Source organism: Protomyctophum parallelum (genome assembly GCF_964188405.1).
Source record: "Protomyctophum parallelum genome assembly, chromosome: 1".
Taxonomy (NCBI): domain Eukaryota; kingdom Metazoa; phylum Chordata; class Actinopteri; order Myctophiformes; family Myctophidae; genus Protomyctophum; species Protomyctophum parallelum.
In genome coordinates this window covers 19,968,356-19,993,355 of record NC_139697.1, presented here as the reverse complement: position 1 = coordinate 19,993,355, position 25,000 = coordinate 19,968,356, and the positions used below count along the sequence as shown (strand labels likewise).

The following is a 25,000-nucleotide window of genomic DNA, read 5'->3' as shown; positions in this document are numbered from 1 at the left end:
ATTTTTTCTTAAACTGGACATGTAGGATGGAGCGAGTCCAGTCACATTTTAGTCACCTGGAATGTTTTAGTGTTAGTCTAGTTTCAGTAGACTAAAGATCATATGATTTTAGTCGACTAAATCTACAGTTGATTTAGTCGACTAAAATGCCTTATGGAGAGCCTTGATGCCGTCGTAGATTTTACACTTGCTGAAAATAGCCGGTAGCTTATATATCTGCTATTTTATATTGCGTATTTGTAAAATGACTTATACTGGATCTATTCTCTATGGGTCCCTTCCTAACATTTTAGTCTAGTTTTGTTTTGTTGACGAAAATGTCAGTATATTTAGTCTTAGTTTTAGTCACCATAACTTAATTTTCATTAGTTTCCATCTAGTTTTTGTCAGTGAAAAAAGGTAGTTGACGAACACTTCGTCATAGTATTAGTCGACTAAAACAACACTGCTTCACATGCAGAGCATGCCGCTGACACATGCACGTGCGCGCACAGCCGTGCACACACACACACACACACACACACACACACTCGCTTGTGTGTGGGGTCCTTAGAGTATATATGAATAGAGATGGCACCCGAGTTCTCCTTCCATCCACTTGCATTAAGTTGCTCAAAAGCGCATGAGGCGATTTCACTCCTCCTTCCGGGTAGGAACAGAGTGCATTCTGGGATGGATTGGCCCCAAACACATGAACGCGCTGCCGTTGAACGTGCACGGACGCGCACGAACGCGAACGAGCGTGCTGCCGTCGTGAACGTGCACAATGATAGTCAACGGACCAGCGCGTTCATGTGTTTGGGGCCGGGCTGCAATACCTTCATTCGGCCACTATGTTTCATTTGGCCTCAGGGTTTCCTCTGGGTGCCTTCTCTATTCATATATAGGCTACTCTATGGTGGGGTCCCATGGTGTTGATTGGCAGGTGGTTAAATTGACATTAGACGTTTGGCAGGTGAGGAGTGGAGCTTGTGTGTGTGTGTGTGTGTGTGTGTGTGTGTGTGACTGTGTGTGTGTGTGTGTGTGTGTGTGTGTGTGTGTGTGTGTGTGTGTGTGTGTGTGCGTGCGTGCGTGCGTGCGTGCGTGCCCCGCCGTGTCTCACTCTGTCACCTGCGCTGAGCTGATACACTGAGACTGAGAGCGGGACGAAGGGGACACAGGGCTCTCTTTGTCCCCCGAAGACAGAGAGAGAGAAGGAGGGAATGCGTGGGAGAAAGGTGTGGGATTAATTTTAATGCTATAAGAAAGCAATGGGGAATACATATCGTTCTCCCTCAGGGTCGGTCTCTCTCTCTCTCTCTCTCTCTCTCTCTCTCTCTCTCTCTCTCTCTCCGTCTCTCTCTCTCTCTCTCTCTCTCTCTCTCTCTCTCTCTCTCTCTCTCCGTCTCTCTCTCTCTCTCTCTCTCTCTCTCTCTCTCTCTCTCTCTCTCTCTCTCTCTCTCCGTCTCTCTCTCTCTCTCTCTCTCTCTCTCTCTCTCTCTCTCTCTCTCTCTCTCTCTCTCCGTCTCTCTCTCTCTCTCTCTCTCTCTCTCTCTCTCTCTCTCTCTGTCTCTCTCTCTCTCTCTCTCTCTCTCTCTCTCTCTCTCTCTCTCTCTCTCTCTCTCTCTCTCTCCCTCTCTTCTCTCTCTCTGTCTCTCTCTCTCTCTCTCTCTCTCTCTCTCTCTCTCTCTCTCCCTCTCTCTCTCTGGGTTAGCTTTGTCTGACAGGATGAGTCACAGTGTGGTTCTTCCGGATAGTAATCCTCACCTGGACCAGTCCACACTGGGGGGGGGGGGGGATGGTATAACCACTGATATTGACTAAATATTGTCTTTATGATGCCAACCCTATCATTTAAAATTCACAGTTCTCTAATATATTTGGCAGTTAGAATCCCCCACTGTTGATAATGTTGACTGCTTACCGATGCCACTGTCCAAGGTGCTGAAGTGGCTCTTGCATGCCGTGGCATTCTCCACACATCAGAAGGAAGTCCACGCAGAAATGTGAACTTCTCCCATAGTTTTCGGCAAGATGTTGTGCAGACACCATATTTCCCCCCCTCCCCATTAGATGCTGTAACTTATATTGTCTTGCGCCAATGCCAAGGTTTTCCTGTGAACTATATAGTACAGACACAGTGAAGACAAACGCATCGGTGTACTGTATACAGCTGCATGCATGAGATTGCCAAGAATGATGGTGTGTGGTTGGGCAGGTGTCATTTTGCCTTAAGTGTTTTTTGTCAGCTGGAGAAGATATTCTGAACATGAATCCTGGATCAGGCTGTATGCATGCAGTGAAAAGTCCCATTCATCCACAATATAAATGGTGCATTTAGTACATGGTTCTTCTTGCTAAGTTTGCAGTATTAGTAGCATGTTAATAATGAACACAAAAGTACGACATTGTACAGTAATGGTCTTTGACCTGTAAACTTTGGCTCTGACACCCCTCCTCCTCCTCAGCGGGATATGATTAGGGATTAGTGTACGGCTGAGCAGAGGCCAACGCAGTGACCTCTCGGCTTCCTGAATGTCATAACCCATTCTGACCTGAGATCAGATTCTAAAAATGTCTTCTACATCCTGACAGTTTTCATTCTGACCTGAGATCAGATTCTAAAAATGTCTTCTATATGTCAGTCGCTCTTCGATTTTTCAAAAATAGCAGACCTACAAGCTCGTAGCGAGCCACTCGGTGGCGCGCTATGAGCTTGTAGATCTGCTATTTCTAAATAGCTAAAGCATAACGTAATGCTAACACCAAAACGGGTCACCGCCAAAAATGGGATAATCAACGCCTTCACAGGAGCGCTGGAACAATGACAGTTCCCCTGCAGAGCTCCAGAGTGCTGCACTCAACACATTCGGCACCATGCAATGGCCATCCTTACCTAAATATATATATACCCAAAAAGACCACTTTTACACAAACTTTATATGCCAATCCCGTGATTTCCTCGGGATCGACTGACATTTTTAGAATCTGATCTCAGGTCAGAATGGGTTAATCAGACCAGTGTGTGTCCAGTGGAAACCTCGTATGAATCTGATCTCAGGTCAGAATGGGTTAAATCATAATAATCTGTCCAAGAGAGACAAAGAAAGGGAAGAAGAGTGCCACACTCTGTGCCCAGAAGCTGGGTCGCCTCCCTCATGTTTCCCCCCTGGTTCCCCGCTGATATTCTCCTCCTCCCCTCCCTCCCTGGGTGGCCTGATTGAGAGACTGGTTCCACCTGAGCAACCCAGCTGTAGACCATGTTTGTGATTGGAATCTGGACTTGGATGTGTATTTAAGTTGTGTTCTGTCTTGTGTTTGGTTGCTGGATTATTGTCTGCTGTTCGTTTGCCCTCCTGGGTTCATGATTTATTAACCGGCATGTAAAGTAAAGACTTATATGAGTTCATTCCTTGTTTCCTGGGGCTGTTTTCCTGCATTTTGGGTTAATTTATTCCTGGGTTTGAGGCTGTGAGCAGGAAAAGAAAGAAGGTTTGAGCGCTTTTACCACAAAGAGTACAGGTAAAGGGTTTTCTTCTGTGTGGGTCTTAGATATTTACAAGCTTTTGCTACAAACGGTACAACCAAAAGGTCTCTTGGCTTATTTACAAGCTTTGCTACAAACTGTACAACGGTACGGTCTCTTACCCTTTTGCATGCACGCACGCACACATTTACACAGTAATTAAGTAATTATGGTGCAGGACATTATTCAAGTTGCAACATTCAAGGCAACATTATTCACTTGTTTATTTGGTTTATTTAAGGGCTGAGGTTGTGCCACACTAGAGGTGTCAACAACATAATACAGTACATGAGGTGTTTTATCCTATCACAACTTGTTTTATCTATATTTTTATACGACAATTTATTTATTTTTATTTCTTCGAATTTTTCATCCCATGATTTTTGTAACCTATTGTTTTCACCCATTGTCAGTTGTCTAATGTAATTCTGGACGCTACACTTCCTCTGCCAACCTGGGGAGAGCAACGGACTGACCTCATGCTTCCTTCTATGCATGAGGAGTCCAAGCCGCTTCTTTTCACCTGACAGGGGGTGGGGGGGGGCGGGTGGAGTCTCCCCCTCAACCGGGCGCCCTGGCTGACCAGGGGGAGGCAGTATATAGAGCCAACCCTATAGGGGACATGGGAGAACATGCAAACTCCACACAGAAGCAGAGGAGAGAACACAGCCCCAGTGGGAATCGAACCCAGGTCCTTCTAGCTGTAAGGCGACAGTGCCATACCAACTGTGCATCAGATAGGACTTTTCTGTTTGGATGTATGGGCTGTCAAGGCCAGAAAGTAGTTTATTGTTTATTCACTCAGTAGGCGTTCCTGCATAACTTCCGGGTATGATGATGATGTCACGCGCATACCCTCTACCACGATAATTCACCCGGTGCCAAGTGCCTATAAGCTGTAATCCTGGGCGCTACTCGCCCTCTGCCAACCTAGGAAGAATATACGGTATACTGCAATTTCTCGTCCAGTGCCTCAGGACACAAAATGTGTCACAAGATGTTGTGTTCATGTGCTTAAACAACTTGTGCTTTAGCACATGATAATAATTGTGTTGTTATTTTTATATTATCAGGTCCCAGTATACGAATAAGGTCAGAGCCGTTCTGAGGATCGGATTGCAGACGTTTGAGCTTATATCACTTTTACCTGTTGTTGTCACGAACTAACTGGTGCTGATGTCTCTGCGGTCTTTGATTCCTATAACCGACAGTTCATCGCCGAGGTGGGTGAGCCCTGGAATTGTGTTGACGGCGTGTCAGATTGGACCGGCCCTGCCACACTCTCAGCTTTTCTATTTTTACCACAGCCTGAGTTTAGTTCCACACTCAGTGGCGTGCACAGATAGACACTAGGGCGTGCTAGAGCACCCCCTGCCCTTTTGGCAATGTGCTCTTAAAAAGAAAGACGGAGTACTGAACATATTACACGTTAATTTAACCCATTCTGACCTGAGATCAGATTCAGACGAGGTTTCCACTGGACACACACTGGTCTGATTAACCCATTCTGACCTGAGATCAGATTCTAAAAATGTCAGTCGTTCTTCGATTTTTCAAAAATAGCAGACCTACAAGCTCGTAGATCTGCTATTTTTCAATAGCTAAAGCACCAAAATGGGTTCCCGCCCCAAAATGCGCTGCACAAGGTGCCCTTTTTTTCCCCACTTGAGCACCTGCCCCTCTAAATGTCTGTGCACGCCACTGTCCACACTTTTATATCAGCCTCTGCAGAGAGACATGGAGACAGAACGGGACGAAGATATATATACAGTACAGTATACAATATCCTGAAATATTTCCCAAAACTGTGTGCGTGTGCCCGCATGTACAGTATATATGGCTACAGTCAGGTGTCTGGGATGTGACACAGCTTAAAGGCTTACGCACGCATTTGTGATCACCTCTCTCTAGGTCTTTTTGTTATTTTTTTCCATTATTCAAACGGAGACCCTTTATACACGCTTATAGCTCCATGTGGGGACACTGCGTCGCCCCACAGTGGACCGATGCCACGTCCACCATGCGCACGTCGCACTGACTGGTACATGCGACGATGACCATGACGAGCGGTCTGTTAATGCTGTGACAGGCAGTAGCAGATGGCGCCTTTGGCAGGAATCCGAGGCTGTTCCCTCAGTGGACATGCCACTCACGGAGCACAACTAATCACCCCCCCTCTCATCAGTCTAATGACCAATTACTGCAGCAGGATGGCACATGGTGAACTGGCACCCTGGAAACAGCCGGGGGTTTTTTAACCCAAAATGGCTGACCCAGATTATGCACCATTGTCCCGGGGGCCCTTTGTGGTTTTGGTTCGGCTTTTCCCCGATCCGATATTTATATTTTATAGAACACGTTTATGCCATATCACAATAGATCAATAGATCAGATTGGATAGTTTATAAAGTATATGGTGACAGGAAATGGGGAGAGAGATGGGGTGACACGCGGCAAAGGTCGTCGGGATCGGGAGTCGAACCCGGAGTCGAACCCGCGACACGCTGTCAGGCTGGCTTAGCAGCCAATATGGCGCCCGGGCCGTTTTGGTCATAATCGTCATACGCAGCACTCCCCGTCACTAGGCGACGCTCAGCTCGCTGCTTTTTGCCTGTATAGCAAGATGGCGTCTTTCTCTGAATCGAGGCTCAGATCGAGGTGGATGGAGCAAAGTGACGATGTTAGGGGGCTCAATACTAAATCGTCGCTATACCGGTTACAGTATTAATGCTTCTGAAGACCTTTTATATGCTCACATTAGCTATAGCCGATTTCCGCTTCCTGGTTTTTGGTGGAAAGGGAAATGGAAGGGGGTTTTCCAAGTAGAGTGCTGTATATGCATGGTGCCAGAGGTTTTGGTGGCGCCGTGCAGGGTCCTCACGGCGTTTGTCTTATGGTTGTCTTGCAGGTGACCACCCTGGGCAAGGAGGTAGCCGACCTGGGCTGCGTCATGCGGAGCATGGCCCGCCTCATGGAGACCATGATGGCCTCGCCATGGCGCCCCCCCGCCAACATCACGCCCTGCCCCACACACCACTGCTCCGCGGGACAACAGCCTACAACGCCTCCCCGGTCCTACCCCTACCCCTCCTCCCTCTCCTCGCCGAGCCCCCACCTCTGGAAATGCGCGGACGCGATAACGGCCTTCCCGTGCGCCTCGTCGTCGTCGTCGTCGCACACGCCGCCCCGTCCCCCCTTTTCTGACACATTAACAGAGGCGGGGGTCTCTGTCACGCAGCACAGGCCAGCGCAGGGGTACCCTCCTCCTCCTCCTCCAGACGTCAGCCCTGGCTCTGCCCCACCGCACCCTCAAGCCTCCCGCCTGCTCCATCCGGCCGTGTCCTCCGTGTCCTCCTCTTCCGTCGTGATGATGGACTCCTCCTCCACGGAGTTTCTGCTGCCCTCCTCCTCGCCGCCCCACCTCCTCCTCCTCCTCCCCTCCTCCTCCTCCTCCTGCCCCTCCTCCTCCTCTAGGATGGCCCACATCAGCTCCAACACCCATTCCACCACCACACGGTCCAGAGCTCACAGTCTGGAGGCGCCCTCACTTCCGATGCTGGACGGAAGGAGAGAAGGAGTGGGAGTCCCTGCTGCCCCTCATCCGAGCTCAGGAAGTCTGCCTCGATCCGGACCGGGGCGGCATTCCTACGCACTCGACGCCACCGACGGTTTGTAGCATGAAGACTTCCTGAATTTTTGCCCCCATAGAAACACAACAGAACCTGTGGGGGGGGGAGTTATTGAAAGGCCAAACTGACAATGATCTTTCGACAAATTGCTCCCTGACGGGGGGGCACACAGCTCAGATATGTAATGTCATTTTCCCTTTTTTGTTTCTTACGGCACGTGTTTTAAAGACATAATTATTATAATCCAATCGCATGAAAATGAGTACAGAGAGGGTTTGTTTCATTTTTATTTATTTATTTAACTTTTAGTTTTTCTTTTTTTTTTCTTTTTAAGGTACAGTAGCTTTACAGTTTACACCGTAGATATGTAGCAACGGTATAGTGGGGAGTGGGGAGTGTCTCGTGCGAGGAGACGTGGTTTTCGTTTTCGTAAAAGAGAGAGTAGTGGTTTTCAACCAGTGCAGTCCGGGGACCACCAGTGGTCCTTGATGGAGAATTGGTAACCTAAATGGACCCTTATAGATCTTTAACTCTTGAGAGCATTAAATGAAACCATTTTACGCTCTCGTAAGAGTTACATTGTTGTTAAACATCTGCATTTCTTAACGTATACACGAAGTCTATACACAATTAGAGAATGTAGAAGAATTGTTATTTCGATCAACGTTTGCCTGTTGTCTAATGGTATACAACATCAACACAACATGGGATTGTGTACAAAGTCGTACCCAACGATAACAACGTTTTGGGTCTGAACAGGCTATAAATCTCATCAAGTGGTGGTTCCGTGGCTCAATTCGCCAAATAAATAGTGGACCTTGATATGAAAAGGGTTTGAAAACCACTGGTGTACAGAAGGTCGCCGTGACTTTGTCGGAAACACACAAAAACACGCACACACACCGGGCCCGCCAGCTCCGGCGACTCCCACCTTTACCTCCCACAACCCCCCATTGGCCCCCAGCCAGCAGCAGGACCGTGCCGTTATTGAGGACAAGAGGCGGGGATGAAGAAGAGATGAGACGCATATATACGGGAGAATTCCTTTTCTTTTTTTCTTTCTTTTCCTTTTTCCTGCTCCTTTTTTGCGCCCGGCCGGCGGCGGTTTCAGGTTGGCTGGGCTGATCGGATGAAGGCGAGTGACGGGGGGGTAAGAAGGAGGAGGAGGAGCCTGGGCGAAGCCGGAAGGCAGGAAAAAGTACTCTTCCGGATATATTTCACCCAGCTTTGTCACCCCCCGTTGCCTCTGCCTTGATGTAACACCACCGTGTATACGACCCTACCCACGCCCCTGTGTTCGTCACAGTGCGGGTCGGTCGGTCTCTGCTGGTTGGTTGGATGGAAGAAGCAGTATAGCCTACTACGCATGCAGGACAATGGAATTGTGCACTTTATATAGAGCAGTGGCCCTCCTCCGAGGGTCTGGTTGGGATGAGGGGGGGACGGCGGGGGGTCGGTGGGAACTTGGAAAGCATGTTGTGCCCCCGGGGCGACAACACAACCCCCCCCCCCCCCCCCCCCTGCTGTTGTCTATCACGCTGAGCACATGAAGTCTCGGTCTCATAGTCTTTCTCTCTCTCTCTCCCTCTCTCTCTCTGCTCTGCTCTCTCTCCACTTTCTCGCCACTCTCCCTCTCTTCTCCATCTCTCCCGCTCCCCAGTCCCCCCTCTCCCCCCCCCCCCCCCCCCCCCCCCCTCTCTCCCCCCCCCTCTCTCTCTCTCTCTCTGCATGCCTTTCCAAAAGCCTTTTGAGTAGTGCCTGTAGACATATACATTAACACGTTGCATGTCACCCCTTAACACGAAACCAGCTTGCCATTTACCGTATATATATTTAAAGGAAACGTGATCGGTCCTTCTAATAAGTTAACCCTGGGCATTTAATGTATATATTTAACGTGTCTGGGGCTCTCTCTTTTTTTTTTATTGGGACTGGATCATTTTAGTTAAAATGTAGTCAGGGGGGGGGGGGGGGGGGGGGGGGCACGACTGTTGTAAGTTTCCCCCATGAAGGCAAACATTGGTCCAGCTAGGATCCATGATTTAGGTTTAAGGCCGACTTCCCTGAACTTATAGCCCTGCAGCATGGGGCAAACAAACTCTGAGATCTGCATCCTCGCACGGTCACGAAAAGGCAATATTTCCACCGTTTCAAAGCACAAGAAGTAAAATAGAGACATTTTTTTTATATTTCTATGAATGTATCAATACTATAAAGATGTATTTTTTACCTCAAAGGACGCAGGGGTATACGGGATGATAACAAACGATGCTACTGAACGCGACGTTGTCACGTCGGCGGTAGCAGCCTAATGCAATCTTAACAAAGGACCAGGCCATAATATCCTTGTCCAGCTTCTGACTCTCTCTTGAACGCCTCTCTTTGGCTTCTCTGCAAAAATGGAATGTACTGTAATAATCAGACATCTTTATTTCTCCTTCATCGTTTTGATATTTATTAAATACAAACCTGTTATGCTAATAAACGACAATTAAGATATATAATGCTACTATATGTCCATGTCAACTTGCTTGTGTCACTGTGTCGAACGGAACTATACTGCACTGTGTCGAACGGTACTATACTGCACTGTGTCGAACGGTACTATACTGCACTGTGTCGAACGGTACTATACTGCACTGTGTCGAACGGTACTATACTGCACTGTGTCGAACGGTACTATACTGCACTGTGTCGAACGGTACTATACTGCACTGTGTCGAACGGAACTATACTGCACTGTGTCGAACGGTACTATACTGCACTGTGTCGAACGGTACTATACTGCACTGTGTCGAACGGTACTATACTGCACTGTGTCGAACGGAACTATACTGCACTGTGTCGAACGGTACTATACTGCACTGTGTCGAACGGTACTATACTGCACTGTGTCGAACGGAACTATACTGCACTGTGTCGAACGGTACTATACTGCACTGTGTCGAACGGAACTATACTGCACTGTGTCGAACGGTACTATACTGCACTGTGTCGAACGGTACTATACTGCACTGTGTCGAACGGAACTATACTGCACTGTGTCGAACGGAACTATACTGCACTGTGTCGAACGGTACTATACTGCACTGTGTCGAACGGTACTATACTGCACTGCGCGGTAGGGATGTCCCGATCACGTCTTTTCGTTTTTGCTCCCGATCCGATTCTGATCATTTGATTTTGAGCAGATCTGCCGATATCATCCGATATTTATATTTTATAGAACATGTTTATGCCATGTCACAATAGTATACAAATATCCCAAATCACAGACAATTTCCAGTCTAATATCACGATATGGATATAATATTGATACTTATATCGTGCGTGCGCGCGTGCGTGCGTGCGTGCGCGCGTGCGTGCGTGCGTGAACAGCTAATCTCCGGCGTCCGATTGCCATGACAGAACATTTTGCAACACACAGCTCGTTTTGAAAAAAATTGGTACTTTTACTTTGATATTTTGTGGTGTATTTGAACACGTGTAACACAGTATGTATACATGTTATGTTATGGTATTGATACTACAATATACATTATACAGTACATTATACAGTACATAAATACAGTACATTTATGTTGTGGTATCGATACTTTTCCTTTCTTCCATCAAGGGGGTGAATAGAGCAGTGTTGATTTCGTCGACTAATACTATGACAAAGAATGTTCGTCGACTACCTTTTTTCACTGAGGAAAACTAAATGGAAACTAAATGAACACTAAGCTATGATGACTAAAACAAATAAATAAATAAAATCTAGACTAAAATGTTAGTAAGGGACTATAGTGGACAAGAGATCCAGTATAAGTAAAAGACACAAGTCATTTTACACTTAGAGATCGGACGCATTATGAGTGCAAAATCAGTTATTATACGACGGCATCAAGGCCCGCCAAAATACATTTTAGTCTACTGAACACTAAAAGATTCCAGGTGACTAAAATGTGACTGAAACTAAATGAAAGATATTCAAGAGACTATGTCTATGACTAAAACTAAAATCAAAATTTGCCGTCAAAATCAACACTGGAATATAGAAGCCATACTGTAATTCTGTCACGCTATAGACTTCAGTTTTGTCTGTTGTCTGTTTAAAATAAGAGTGTGTGTTTGTCTATGTGTGTCTGTCTGTCCTGCGTGGTCATGGTTCAGGAGATGTCATGTGATGTACAGTGTGGGCAGAGTGATGAAGACTGTATTCTCACCTGTCATGAGATCAGCATGCAATCACCTGGACAAATACGTGCGTGCGTGCTGTGTGCGTGTGTGTGGGTGGGTGTGCGCTCGCGTGTGTGTGTGTGTGCGTGCGTGCGTGCGTGCGTGCGTGCGTGCGTGCGTGCGTGCGTGCGTGCGTGCGTGCGTGTGTGCGTGCGTGCGTGAGACAGAGAGAGTGGTGTGAGGCAATATGTCTGAAATATTACTGTGTTAGGATGATGAGAGGCTGAGGTGGAAGGTGTGTGTGAGTGTGTGTCTGACACGTGTGCGTGCGTGCGTGCGTTGTCTGTTGTGGACAGGGAGTGATGTGAGCCTGTGAGGCAATAATATTATGTCTGAAATAGTATTGTTTTTCTATGTATTAAATACAAAAACAAAGTATAGGTATAGGCCTACAGCACGAGTGAGCGTGCGTGCGTGCGTGCGTGCGTGCGTGCGTGCGTGCGTGCGTGCGTGCGTGCGTGCGTGCGTGCGTGCGTGAGTGCGTGCTTGCGTGCGTGCGTACATGCATGCATGTATGTATAGTATGAATACATGCATGCATGTATGTATGAATACATGCAAAGTCAGTCAGTGTACAGTGACAATGACGATATGTGTGCATAAGGGAAAGGGAGAGACTGCAGGCGAAGGGGCTTTCATTCACAACAGCATCGGCCATGACGGGCTGATGGCGTGCGTGTTTTGTCAGGATGTATAGTGGCCGGCGGCAGGCAGCGTGGCTGCATGGCGAAGGGGGCTGTTGTCTGTAATAATCCATTGAGACCTGAGGTCAAAATGTCTTCTTTTTGTATCGGTGCGGTTCTCAAACTATTTCATGTGAAGGAACCCCAAACTAATATGTCATGTTTGATGTCGACCCCCATCTGAGAATATGTTGTTCCAGCCCAACCCCCCGAAGCAAAGATTTGAGTTAAAAATGTTCACTCTGAAAGAAAATATATTCAAAGATTTGCGCCACATCTTCACGATTTTTCAAAAAATAGAGCTTGTAGATCCGCTGTTTTTTGAAAAACAGCTAAAGTATAACATTACATAATGCTTAAAACACCAAAGGGGTTCCCGTCCTGTTTGTATTAATGAGGATGATCTGTGTGTGTGTTTAGCGGCCGCGCCTCCTTCACATCTGTGCAGTGTACTGTATCTTGTCATTTGGCCTGCATGCATACATACATGTAACATGCGCTCCAGAAAGGCCCATCTATATTTAATGGCATACATACATACATACAGACAATACCGGGTCCGTCTCTCTGTTTGTGCAGAACTTTTATCCACCTGCTCGCTGTTGCATGTTTTTGGTGTGGTGGAAAGTAACCTTTACTTAAGTACAATTTTGAGGTATTTGTATACTTTTGTACTTGTACTAGTATACAAGGAAACGCGCCCAGCTATAGGGTGTCGGCCCCGGTTCCCGGCAAACCACCCTGCGTCCGAATCTCCGAAACGGTCGAGAAATGACAGAGTTACCGTTTGGGGGTCCCCGGCGGATCCCGGGGGGGGGTCCCCGGAACATCCAGACCCACAGGAACGTGCCCATGGTGCCGGCCCGGTTATTCCCGGAAACGGTTGAGAAACGGGGGGGGTCCCCGGGGGGGTCCCTCTACTATATTGTACCGTACTGTACTGTCACTGTAGTGTGTATGATAGGCTGTGCAACAGTAACAATTTGTGGTGAAAACCAACCAAACGCTATTTTCGTGCTCGGACACATGGGGACACAGGTGGTTGCACCACTCAAAAATGTATGGTTGTAGACTTGTAGACAAGAAAACGCATATCTCACTATAGTTTGATGGGCATGGATGGATTTAGATGCACTCGGGGAGTATGTACAAAGTGAATTCAAGGCTGAATGATGTGAACACTATAGGGGGTGGCAATTGTCATCCCCTGAAAGCCCAAAAATGGTGCCCCCCCTGCTCAACACACCTCACATGTTCCTTTGTTGCTCCCTTTCATGTGTCTCCCTCCCTACGTCATTTGTGATTTCATGCATTCATTCCTGCATCCGAGCATGTGTTCGCTCCATTCAATCCTTCCTTCTTTCTTTACATCATTCCTTCCTCAATCCTCTCGCCACATGTGTTGTTGATTTTGGCTTGAATAGTTTTCATTTAGTTTTAGTCAAGTTTTGGTCACCTGGAATGTTTTAGTGTTAGTCTAGTTTTAGTCGACTAAATATAAGATTTTAATAGTCGACTAAATCTGGTTGATTTAGTCGACTAAAATGTTTGGCGGGCCGTGATGCTTGTCGTAATTACTGACTTTACACTTGCTGACTCGCAGCACGTGCAACCAAGTGTAAAATGACATATACTGGATCTCTTGTCCACTAGTCCCTTCCTAACATTTTAGTTTAGGTTTTTATTTTTTGACGAAATTGTCAACATATTTAGTCTTAGTTTTAGTCATCATAGCTTACAGTTTAAAATTTGTTTCTATTTAGTTTTCGTCAGTGAAAAAAAGGTATGATAGAAGAAATGTTGTCATGGCATTATAGTCGACGGAATCAACACTGGCTCCTTTCCTCCCTCCTTTCTTGATTCTTTCCATCCTCCCTTCAGCTGTTCCTTCCTCGTAACTCCCTACATACCTTCTTTCCTTCAATCATTCGGTCCTATTTTGCCTCCTTTCTATCAGAAGGTACAGTATACGGCCTAATGCCAGGAAGAGAAAGAATAATGTAACCTGAGAGAATGACTGACGATGACCGTGGGTCATGTCTTTATTCCCATTCTTCATTCACACGCTTTTTTTTATCATATTCATAGGTTCTCTCTTAAACTGTGTGCATGTGCGTGTGTGCGTGCGTGCATGCGTGCGTGCATGTGGGCATATGCTTGTAAGAGAGAGAGAGAGTGTGTGTGTGTGTGTAGTGTATGCATGTCTCTTCACACATCGATTCCATGGTATTCAAAGCACTTAATGATGGCCCTGACCCAAATACAGCGGCAATTCAGTGCTGTCCACTCTTTTCATCTAAACACATAATACTATGAAAACACACGCACGCACGCAGGCACGCACGCACGCACGCACGCACGCACACACACACACACGCTCATTCTTCCATTCAAATGAGCACTTTATCCTGTATGCTACAACGGCAGACATAAGTAGCCACCCCCCACAACTCTCTCACACACACACACACACAATGTGCCACGTATGCGCGCTCATCCTTCCATTCAAATGAACACTTTATCCCATTGAAAAGAACCACTTCACTTGTCCCAGATTTCAGCACTTTAAAAAAAAACATCATTGCCGGCGCCCGTATAGGAGGAGGAGGAGGTGGGGGGGGGGGGGGGGGGGGTAAGAAAACGCTCTCTCACTCAGGTATAATACAATCTGTCAAACGGTTCCCTTTATCTCCACAGTCACAATGCTGGTACGACTGGCACAGCTTGGAGACCCATACACAGTCACAATGCTGGTACGACTGTTACAGCTTATGTAGACCCATACACAGTCACAATGCTGGTACGACTGGCACAGCTTGTATGTAGACCCATACACAGTCACAATGCTGGTACGACTGGTACAGCTTATGGAGACCCATACACAGTCACAATGCTGGTACGACTGGCACAGCTTGGAGACCCATACACAGTCACAATGCTGGTACGACTGGCACAGCTTATGGAGACCCATACACAGTCACAATGCTGGTACGACTGGCACAGCATGGAGACCCATACACAGTCACAATGCTGGTACGACTGGCACAGCTTGGAGACCCATACACAGTCACAATGCTGGTACGACTGTTACAGCTTATGTAGACCCATACACAGTCACAATGCTGGTACGACTGGCACAGCTTATGGAGACCCATACACAGTCACAATGCTGGTACGACTGGCACAGCTTGGAGACCCATACACAGTCACAATGCTGGTACGACTGTTACAGCTTATGTAGACCCATACACAGTCACAATGCTGGTACGACTGTTACAGCTTATGTAGACCCATACACAGTCACAATGCTGGTACGACTGGCACAGCTTATGGAGACCCATACACAGTCACAATGCTGGTACGACTGGCACAGCTTGGAGACCCATACACAGTCACAATGCTGGTACGACTGGCACAGCTTGTATGTAGACCCATACACAGTCACAATGCTGGTACGACTGTTACAGCTTATGTAGACCCATACACAGTCACAATGCTGGTACGACTGGCACAGCTTATGGAGACCCATACACAGTCACAATGCTGGTACGACTGGCACAGCATGGAGACCCATACACAGTCACAATGCTGGTACGACTGTTACAGCTTATGTAGACCCATACACAGTCACAATGCTGGTACGACTGGCACAGCTTGTATGTAGACCCATACACAGTCACAATGCTGGTACGACTGGCACAGCTTATGGAGACCCATGTTGTCGCTGGAATTGGTCCGCTCCCACTGTATTCTACTCTTACACTGCAGCTACAGCCGGAGACCTATATGTGCTGAACCACAGGAGAGATTAACAATACACATGTGTGTGTGTGTGTGTGTGTGTGTGTGTGTGTGTGTGTGTGTGTGTGTGTGTGTGTGTGTGTGTGTGTGTGTGTGTGTGTGTGTGCGTGCTGTTTTTACATAACGTCTAGAGTCTAGACTGACGCACATCTGTGCGTGTCTGTGTGGTGTACTGTTAATAAGTGTACTGTATGTGCATACACATTTGTGTATACACTACTCTGTGCACAGAAGCACGGTACTGTGTGTGTGTGTGTGTGTGTGTGTGTGTGTGTGTGTGTGTGTGTGTGTGTGTGTGTGTGTGTGTGTGTGTGTGCGCGTGTGTGTGTGTGTGTGTGTGTGTGTGTGTGTGTGTGTGTGTGTGTGTGTGTGTGTGTGTGTGTGTGTGTGTGTGTGTGTGTGTGTGTGTGTGTGTGCACGTGTGCATGCATGCGTCACTGCGTATCGCCCAGGATTCAAACTCGGGTCTCCCACGGAAAAGTCCAATATCTTAACCACTATACCAAAGGGTTATCCCTTTGGTGTAGTGGTTAAGAAGATGTTGGACTAATTGGTGCAGTGGTTTCCCCGTGGGAAGAGGTCAAAATGGGGGGTAAGTGTATAGCAGAGTGGCTCAGAGCCTCAGCCTGATGGCCTCAAAAGTGGATAGGGATGTCCCTTTGCATGGTCTAGTGGTTAAGATGTTGGACTTTCGCGCGGGAGACCCGAGTTCGAATCCCGGGTCTTCCAACTGCACACACACACACACACACACACACACACACACACACACACAGGGGCACACACACACACAGGGGCACACGAACATAAGGATAGACTGTCCAATACATCTGCTCTGGCTCAAACGGCGGTTGCAGTTGTTCACGCCGACCCTACATTAGAGCCCCATGCAGAACACCCTTCCGCACAACTGAATGGAAGCCAGGCTTTATACCTTTGTGGTACAAGTAAAGGATCAAGTACAAGAACAAAAATAGCAGATCTACAAGCTCACAACACGCCACGGTGTGTGACGTGTTGTGAGCTTATATACAGTATAGGTCTGCTACAGTAGTGGTGCAACCACTCCAAAGAACAGCAATGTCCGTGTTCACCTATATGTATGTGACGTTCACCTATGTATCTATGAGCACGAGTTTGACTATTAGTACCAGTAGGGGCGCTGTTGTGCCAAACAGAGAGAGAGATAGTGCTGTACTGTTGCCTGCTAATGAGAGAGAGAGAGAGAGAGAGAGAGAGGGGAGGGGGGGGGGTAGAGAGGGGAGTTGCACCACTCAGTTCACACGGGTGTGTTTTTTTGGTGTGCGACACCGGCAAGCAACTAAAGTATAAAAATCAGGCCTAACTGTGAATGAGGGAGTGCAGAGGCAGAGAGATACTTTTGCTCTTGATAAATGAGTCTAGGAGAGTGACTCCCCTGGGTGCCACGCTACAAGCGGATACGTGGGCGACGGGGGAGAGGAGAACAATGCGCATGTCGGAGGTATAGAGAGATTTATGGTCGTCCCATGCAGCTCCGGCAGGGTGTGTGGGTCCCCACAAAGGCCAGTACACTGCTGTGCCATCGGCTAAATTGTGTCTTTTTGTTACCCACCATATCAGGAAGTGGTGGCCTGGCATTTTCATTTTCAACCCACTAGAAATTGAAGGATATATACTATCACCATGTAAAATGGTTTTGTGTTACTGCTACTTATCAACTATAATGGGCATGGACTTATTAAATTGTGCGTTGGGCGATATAATTGTGTAGTATTTCCTGGCCCTCTGGAGATAAAGTGAACGAGAGGGCAGCAAACTTGATAAAGTGTTTCGGCCCAAATAAATAATTATATGTCAATTGGATTCAAGTATGTACTTACTAGTACTTACTTGTTGGTTGTTGTTTTTTGGGAAACTATTCGTGAACTCTAATTATTTTACTGTTATGCCTCAGGTAATGTAATAATGGATTGCCTTGCAGTCATCATTATTGTCAGTTATGGGCTAATTTAAGCTTAACAATAAATCCATATACGTATACAGTACCATATACAGAGGCAGAGCCTTCGATCCGTATACTCTGCGTTCATTTCTTTGGTATTTTTAAAGTACACGTTTTCTGAAATCTTATACCGATGTGGTTGATATATGGAGCAGTAGCCTATATGCCACTGGAAATGTTGGGGGCAGTGCAGCCCCCACAATTGCTTGTACTACGGTACATGTACCGTATAGTTCAAGCAAGATGTGACAGTGACACATACATAGACATAGTCATCGGTAACATGACACTCAGTGACACTGAAGTCAGGTAGACCGTGGTGAGGGTAAGATGGTACAAGACATGTCAGACCAAATGGAAATGGTGCCGTTATGACAGAGGGTCTGAAAGTAAGTTGGGATGGCTGATATCGCCCAGCAATTAGATCAGGGGATCTTAAACAGGGGTCCCCAGAGTTATACTGCTGTGATAAGATTAGTTTTTTTTACGTTAACGACTTGAACTCTCTAGTGTGGTGGCTAGTTTCCACCATGAACAATACAATCTCAAAAGGCCACTGTGCAATGGCACACCGGGCAGCAAATCAGAGGACTGGGGAATGAGGCCATTGTCCCGCCAGGCAGTGCAATTTTCTGGTGTTTACTTCATCTTCTCCAGACATACAGTAAAAAAGGTGGAAACGTTTTCTAGGCTCTGACCTGACCTTCTGGTAAAAAATAAATAAATTTAACTCCCGGGGCTCACTGACTGCTTCTGTGCTCTCAACCTCAGCTGTGCCCCCAGAATGCCCATCACCTTCACAATAAAAGCATTAGCTGTAACACAAATGAACTGGCTGTAGACAAACTAATAATGCAAAACAAACTATACAGTAATAATAAATGCATTAAATAAATAGCAAAATACTGAAATATGAAAACAATCCCACATCACCTATAGCATCCCTATTCTCGTGCTCCGAGGCGTTGTGAGCTTGTTGATGCGCTATTTTCGGCAGAAAGTACAGAGCCAGTAGAGAGTACAGAGTACAGAGCAGAGTAAGTACAGAGCCAAAGTCAAGTTTAGCCTACAAAGTATGGTTAAATGTCTACCATCAATTTACACAACACTGTCAATGACGCTATCTATGAAGTCTTGAAAAAGTTGAACGAATATGAGAAATGCGTTACTTTCCACCCACCCCTGCGGACCGATACAATTGACAATATTCACACAGCGGCCATTTTGCTACCCATTCTGGGCGGGAACCCCTTTTGGTGTTTTACCCTTAGAGTATATGAATAGAGACGGCACCCGGAGGAAACCCTGAGGCAAAATGGACATAGTGGCCGAATTTGGTATTGCAGCGTGGGCCCAAACACATGAACGCGCTGGTCCGTTGACTATCATTGTGCACGTTCACGATGACACGTGAACGCTGTTTCATACGTGAACGCACGTGAACGCGTGCAATGATAGTCAACGGCAGCGCGTTCATGTGTTTGGGCCCAATCCATCCCAGAATGCACTCTGTTCCTACTCGGAAGGAGGAGTGAAATCGCCTCATGCGCTTTAGAGCAACTTAATGCAAGTGGATGGGAGGAGAACTCGGGTGCCGTCTCTATTCATATATACTCTAAGGTTTTATCCCCTCAGGCCGTGAAACCCATTTTGGGGTTTTTGTACAGTATACACTGTATTCCAAAAATGAAAAACTTTGATGCTGCTATATAAATATTTGAAGTTTTTTCAGAAAACTTCTGTTTCTGACAACAATAGTACGTGGTCTTCAGTACAGGTATGTCACACAACGGGCCGTGTTTTCAGGGATGAAATGGCCGTAGTGCAGAAGGCAACGAGTCAGTATATTACTGTATTCTTTCAGACCATATCACGTTCATGCTTTCTTTAGTGCTTTAGTGCCGTACAGGGGTATATATAGCGCTAAAAACGTGCATGAACAACATTAACTGACGCGGAGGAATGACTGGAAATGTTTCTATGCTGCTGCTCTTCAGGCTGGTCTAATAACATACCTTAGCCTGGGGGTAATAAAACAGCAGAGAAAGGAGAATTGATGATAATGCCGGGAGGAAAAATGGACCAACAGATCATGCACCTGAGGTGCTATATACCTGCAGTCTGTGATTAGAATACAGTCGAACAGAACTGTTAACTGCTTCAGCCCTATTTTATTTTGTTTAATATTTTGCCAAAATAGGCATGCCAGGTTGTGCTTACAACTACCACTTTTATGACTTCTCTGTGACAGAGCAGCCTCTGTCAGAGTAATGTATGCTTTTCAACGATACACATTCATTGTATTTATGCTGTATTGTTTGCTGTGACATTTGGATTCTCAGTCCCACAGAAGGTGCACATTCTGCTGTGACATGTGAATCTAACATACTTGTGTTTATCTATGCAGATGCTGTTATTGGGAAGCTGCCTTGATTGCCTGAAGAGAGCTCTGGTTGATTGCATTATGGGGAGCATCTTGGGTGTTGCTAGTGCATTGTGATTTGCTGGCTGCTTAGCCAGGGGTGGAGTCAGGAGTCTATATAAAGGGGAAATGGTTCAGTAGAGAGTAGGCTGCATCTGACAAACAGACACACGGCACCAATATGTCGTAGAAGTACAACAAACTGATTAAACTAGAGAGAAGACTGGAGTTCTCTAAACTAAATCGCAAACTTGTAGACTGTGAACATCTTGTCAAAGCATCGGACGATCGGATGAAGAAAACCAGGCAGAGAGATTAACTGAAGCTTTGTTGACCATTTAATGCAACCGAGACCAAGACAGAGAGCGTCGCCTTAGACCCTGAGCCCGGAGCTCAGGGCTCCATAGTACTGACCGCTGGCTGCGGCCAGTCCAGACTTTTCCATTTAATTCACAACATGACAAGATATAGGTTTCACATCAAAACAAGTTGAATTCTGGGTGGGGTTAAGATTGAACATATGGCACATCTTAAAACAAAAGGTTCATTGAGACAATATAATGCTAAATGTCTCCCACACCAGAGCCTCAACGACTTTGAGACAATGCCTGCCCACAGGGTACTTGACTGATTGACTCACTTAACCTGCATCAAATTAGCACAGTGACCAAAATGTATTTGAACACTTGACATATAATATTGCAAATATGTTAAGTTATGTTAAGTTATGTTGAGTTATATCGTTTGCGTTCTTCTTTTTGTCAGTTGTTTCACCTTTGTTGTCCAGGCCTGGAACATATTAAAACATTTTTTTTCTCCTGCAAGTCTGCCTCATGTCCATGTGTGTCATTTCAAAGGTTTTATTACTGACAAACAGCCGATCTACTTTCCCCCTTGGTAACATTCTCCTTTAGCCCAATACAGGCTATCTATAAAAAGGGTTAGAGTTGGCTAACAGAAATTGTGTCCTTGTTATAGTTAAAGCAGCACTACTGTATGTAGTTTATGGGGTATCAGTGGCCACTTTGGACACAAATAACATGGCAGCCAACGTCTTTGACTTTATTACCCTAAAGTTTCTACAAGCATGTCTGGCGAGGACGCGATATGTCTTGATGCCTTAAAAATGATGAGAAATTATAATTTTGTGGGACACAATATGACATAGTTCTGCTTTAATTTCCTGTGTATGTGTATAGTGCTGTGAGTTGCATCAGGATCTACAGGGAGATGTTGCAGTAAAGTGTTTGCGTCTCCAGCGGCAAACTCAAGAAACAGACTTTTTTTTTGTTCTGTGACTGTGACCTTAATAGCTGCTGCGTGCCAAGTTTATCATCACATGTACCGGTAGTGAATCCTCACTCAGCGTCTGGTGCGACCTCCCAATAAGGACTCTCCACGCGCTTGAATTAAACGCTTGACGAAAGGGGGTGCATAGTTTAGACTATAGTCATTGGTTAGACATGGGCTGCCCCGTGGGAGGTTAGGTTTATAGGGTGAGGGTTTGAGATAGGTTGTAGTTGTAGGACTAATGACTGGTCTAAACCAAAAACTGTCTAAACTAAGTACTGCACCCGACGAAAGAACTCCATATATGGGCATAAAAGGGACACATACGTAATATAACTGGGGTGGGGCATGTATTTCCGGTTGTCCAGAACCAGCCCAAAAGCCTCTGCCCGGCATCTGGACCGCACCTGACCACACCTATATCTCCATATATGGATCTGTTGTGACATCACAACACGGGCACCGCTCTAGTTAACCATAATGTGTGTATATGCGTCCCACGCGGAGGAGATCCTGCACCCATTGGGCGTAGTGTGTATACGCTACTGTACAACCAATGTGGCTCCTGACTGAAATAGACCCATGGATTCTGATCTGAGATCAGATTCTAAAAAATTCTTCTACATCCTGACAGTTTTCCATTCTGACCTGAGATCAGATTCTAAAAATGTCTTCTATGTCAGTCGCTCTTCGATTTTTCAAAAATAGCAGACCTACAAGCTCATGGCGCGCTATGAGCTTGTAGATCTGCTATTTTTCAATAGCTAAAGCACGACATGATGCTAACACCAAAATGGGTTCCTGCCCAAAATGGCTTAATAACAGGGACACAGCTTCCTGCATGGCGCCATTGGCAGCTGACATCTATCTGAGTCACCAGGTTCATGTGATATAGAAAGTGGAGTGTGTGTGTGTGTGTGTGTGTGTGTGTGTGTGTGTGTGTGTGTGTGTGTGTGTGTGTGTGTGTGTGTGTGTGTGTGTGTGTGTGTGTGTGTGTGTGTGTGTGTGAGGGGGGGGGGGACAAAACTTCTGTTGAGTGCTTATCTAACACCTAATAAAGCACTGTTATAGTTGGGTGTTATCTCGTCATCAAACACAATGGCGGCGATGACAGCAGCTCATGGGGTGGTATACTGTGTATAGGAGGAGAGTAAGGGCTCCACTTTCATCACAGCTAAACCCCTTATCCCTAAACTTCTTTGCCTTTTTTTAAATATTTTGAAAAACATTTTTGAATAGTTCAACTAGCCAGTCTACATTGACACATTGTGAGCTTGTAGACTGGCCATTTTAACTATTAAAAAATGTTTTGCAAAATAGTAAAAAAAGAAAGAAACAAAGAAGATTAAGGATAAGGGGTTTAGCGGTGACGAAAATGGAGCCCTAAGTCTTACTGAGGGGAGCAGAAGCTCGCAGGAGGCAGAGATGGAGGAGTGTGATTGTAGAGAAAGGAGGAGAAAGGTTTAGAATAGTTTGTAGGGGGGGGGGGAGAGAGAGAGAGAGAGAGAGAGAGAGAGAGAGAGAGAGAGAGAGAGAGAGAGAGAGAGAGAGAGAGAGAGAGAGAGAGAGAGAGAGAGAGAGAGAGAGAGAGAGAGAGAGAGAGAGAGAGAGAGAGAGAGAGAGAGAGAGAGAGAGAGAGAGAGAGAGAGAGAGAGAGAGAGAGAGAGAGAGAGAGAGAGAGAGAGAGAGAGAGAGAGAGAGAGAAAAAATGAGGCTGCTGAATCCCTGGGGGTAAATATTGGGCCTGGTCAAGAAAACTACAGCATGCACCATATACTGTACTCGTTTTACAGCTTTATTTACAGCATGCAGTCTGGCACAATGGATACAGGTTAGTCCGTCATAGAGCCACGGGGCAGTAGTTTTGACTCCACGACACTAGCTGACAGTATACAGTAACTGAGAGTGCTCACATTGACACTATATAGTTGGCACGTTGTATTCTATACTCACTTCAAAGTTTGGGGGCAATCCGCAAACGTCTTGTTCAACGGCACCATGATATGGCGCTGTTGAACAAGACAAGGTATATGTGACCTAAAAAGCAATCTTATCCACCTGAAAAGGCTTCAATATAAGCACTAAATGGGGAATATTTCTCCTGGGTTTTATTTCGGGGACACTGAACCGCAATAGATGCATATCAGGATTCTGCCTCAAAAGCAGAGGTATCGCCTCTGTTATACGACTCATCAGTCATGTAAGAAAGTTACATAGAAAGTTACATGTAAGAAAGTTGAGACAGTAGAGATATGACTTTTTAAAGTAATTTCCACCAGATGGCACTGGTAGGTTATAAACATAATGCTTGATTAATGACTTCCTCCAAGTCTATGAATGGACTATTAAATTTTTGCTCAGAACCTCTCAAATTGGAACCATTCGTTTTTGTCAAAACGGGGGCATTCATTTTCATGGTATTAAACAATCATGGCATTAGCAAAATGTGGGTCCCAGCAGGCATTTATACCTCAAGTCAACATACACTACATGCAAGATGCAACCCCCTATGGAGTGATTTTAGTGCCATAAATATTTGCACTCGTGTTTCATAACTTGAAACATGATGTGAGTTAATGTTTTGTGGTGCACAAAATAAAGTTATGAAACACGAGTGCAAATATTTATGGCACTAAAATCACTCCATAACCCCCCAATCTCCTGAGATATTAACTAGAGTAACAAACGTTTACACCTGAAATGCATCGCACGGTAAGTCCACGGAGACAGCAATGTACTATTTTGACGATTCTGTCACGTCCGCCACAGGGGAATTTGTCACACGCCTTCACACACATGCGGTATATGCCGGTGACAACAGAGACTTCACACATGGGAGATAACATGCGCTGTAGGCATAAAAAGACGTAAAGTGTATCATGCCATGAGGTGCTGAGTAAATGGATTTCATACCTTCCTATTTGAACAGTGCTGTAATGGAGTCTACAGCTGCGAAGACGACGACTGTCTTATGATTACTGTACCCACTCCAGGGGGTGTCAGTCAAACCAAACCACGGGATGTTGGAATTACTATGTTAATGATTTTCATTATTTTTTCACTGCACAGCTCATGCCCACATTCCCTGCAGTCCAAATTGTCTCCCCCTTTGCCATCGCAGAGTCAGCACCATCATTACTGTCATCCAGCACAGCTGACAGTGGGCCAATGCATTACTGTACCTTGTCAGTCGTCACATGAATATTGTATGGCCAGACGGCCAGTGCCAACTGAACAGTACCATGTACTGCATGAGCCAGTTTCCAAGGGCAACCACATGTAGGATCAATGTGGTGAGGACCCAAACTGATATAGTGTTCAATTTAAATGTTTTAGTTAGTTTTAGTTAGTTAGTTAGTTAGTTAGTTAGTTAGTTAATCTAAAATTGTATTTAAAGGGATTGTGACATTAAAACAAAGTTTTTGTAATTTTTCTTATTTTTGTTTTAGGTTTTTCTGAGCTCAA

General features: G+C 45.9%; 2 protein-coding genes across 2 annotated transcripts in view; one reads left to right on the top strand and one right to left on the bottom strand.

The window, feature by feature from the left end:
* Positions 1–7,181, top strand: part of kcnh8 (potassium voltage-gated channel, subfamily H (eag-related), member 8) — a gene marked incomplete at both ends in the record, with an annotated part of 139,831 nt that extends 132,650 nt beyond the window's left edge. Inside the window, 2 exons of the mRNA XM_083769261.1 lie at positions 6,414–6,895; positions 6,980–7,181. Of these exons, the coding sequence (XP_083625387.1) occupies positions 6,414–6,895; positions 6,980–7,181 (684 nt within the window). The remainder of the gene's footprint in view (positions 1–6,413; positions 6,896–6,979) is intronic.
* Positions 1–25,000, bottom strand: part of LOC310867021 (cytochrome c-like) — a 453,272-nt gene that overhangs the window by 303,586 nt on the left and 124,686 nt on the right. The window lies entirely within an intron of this gene.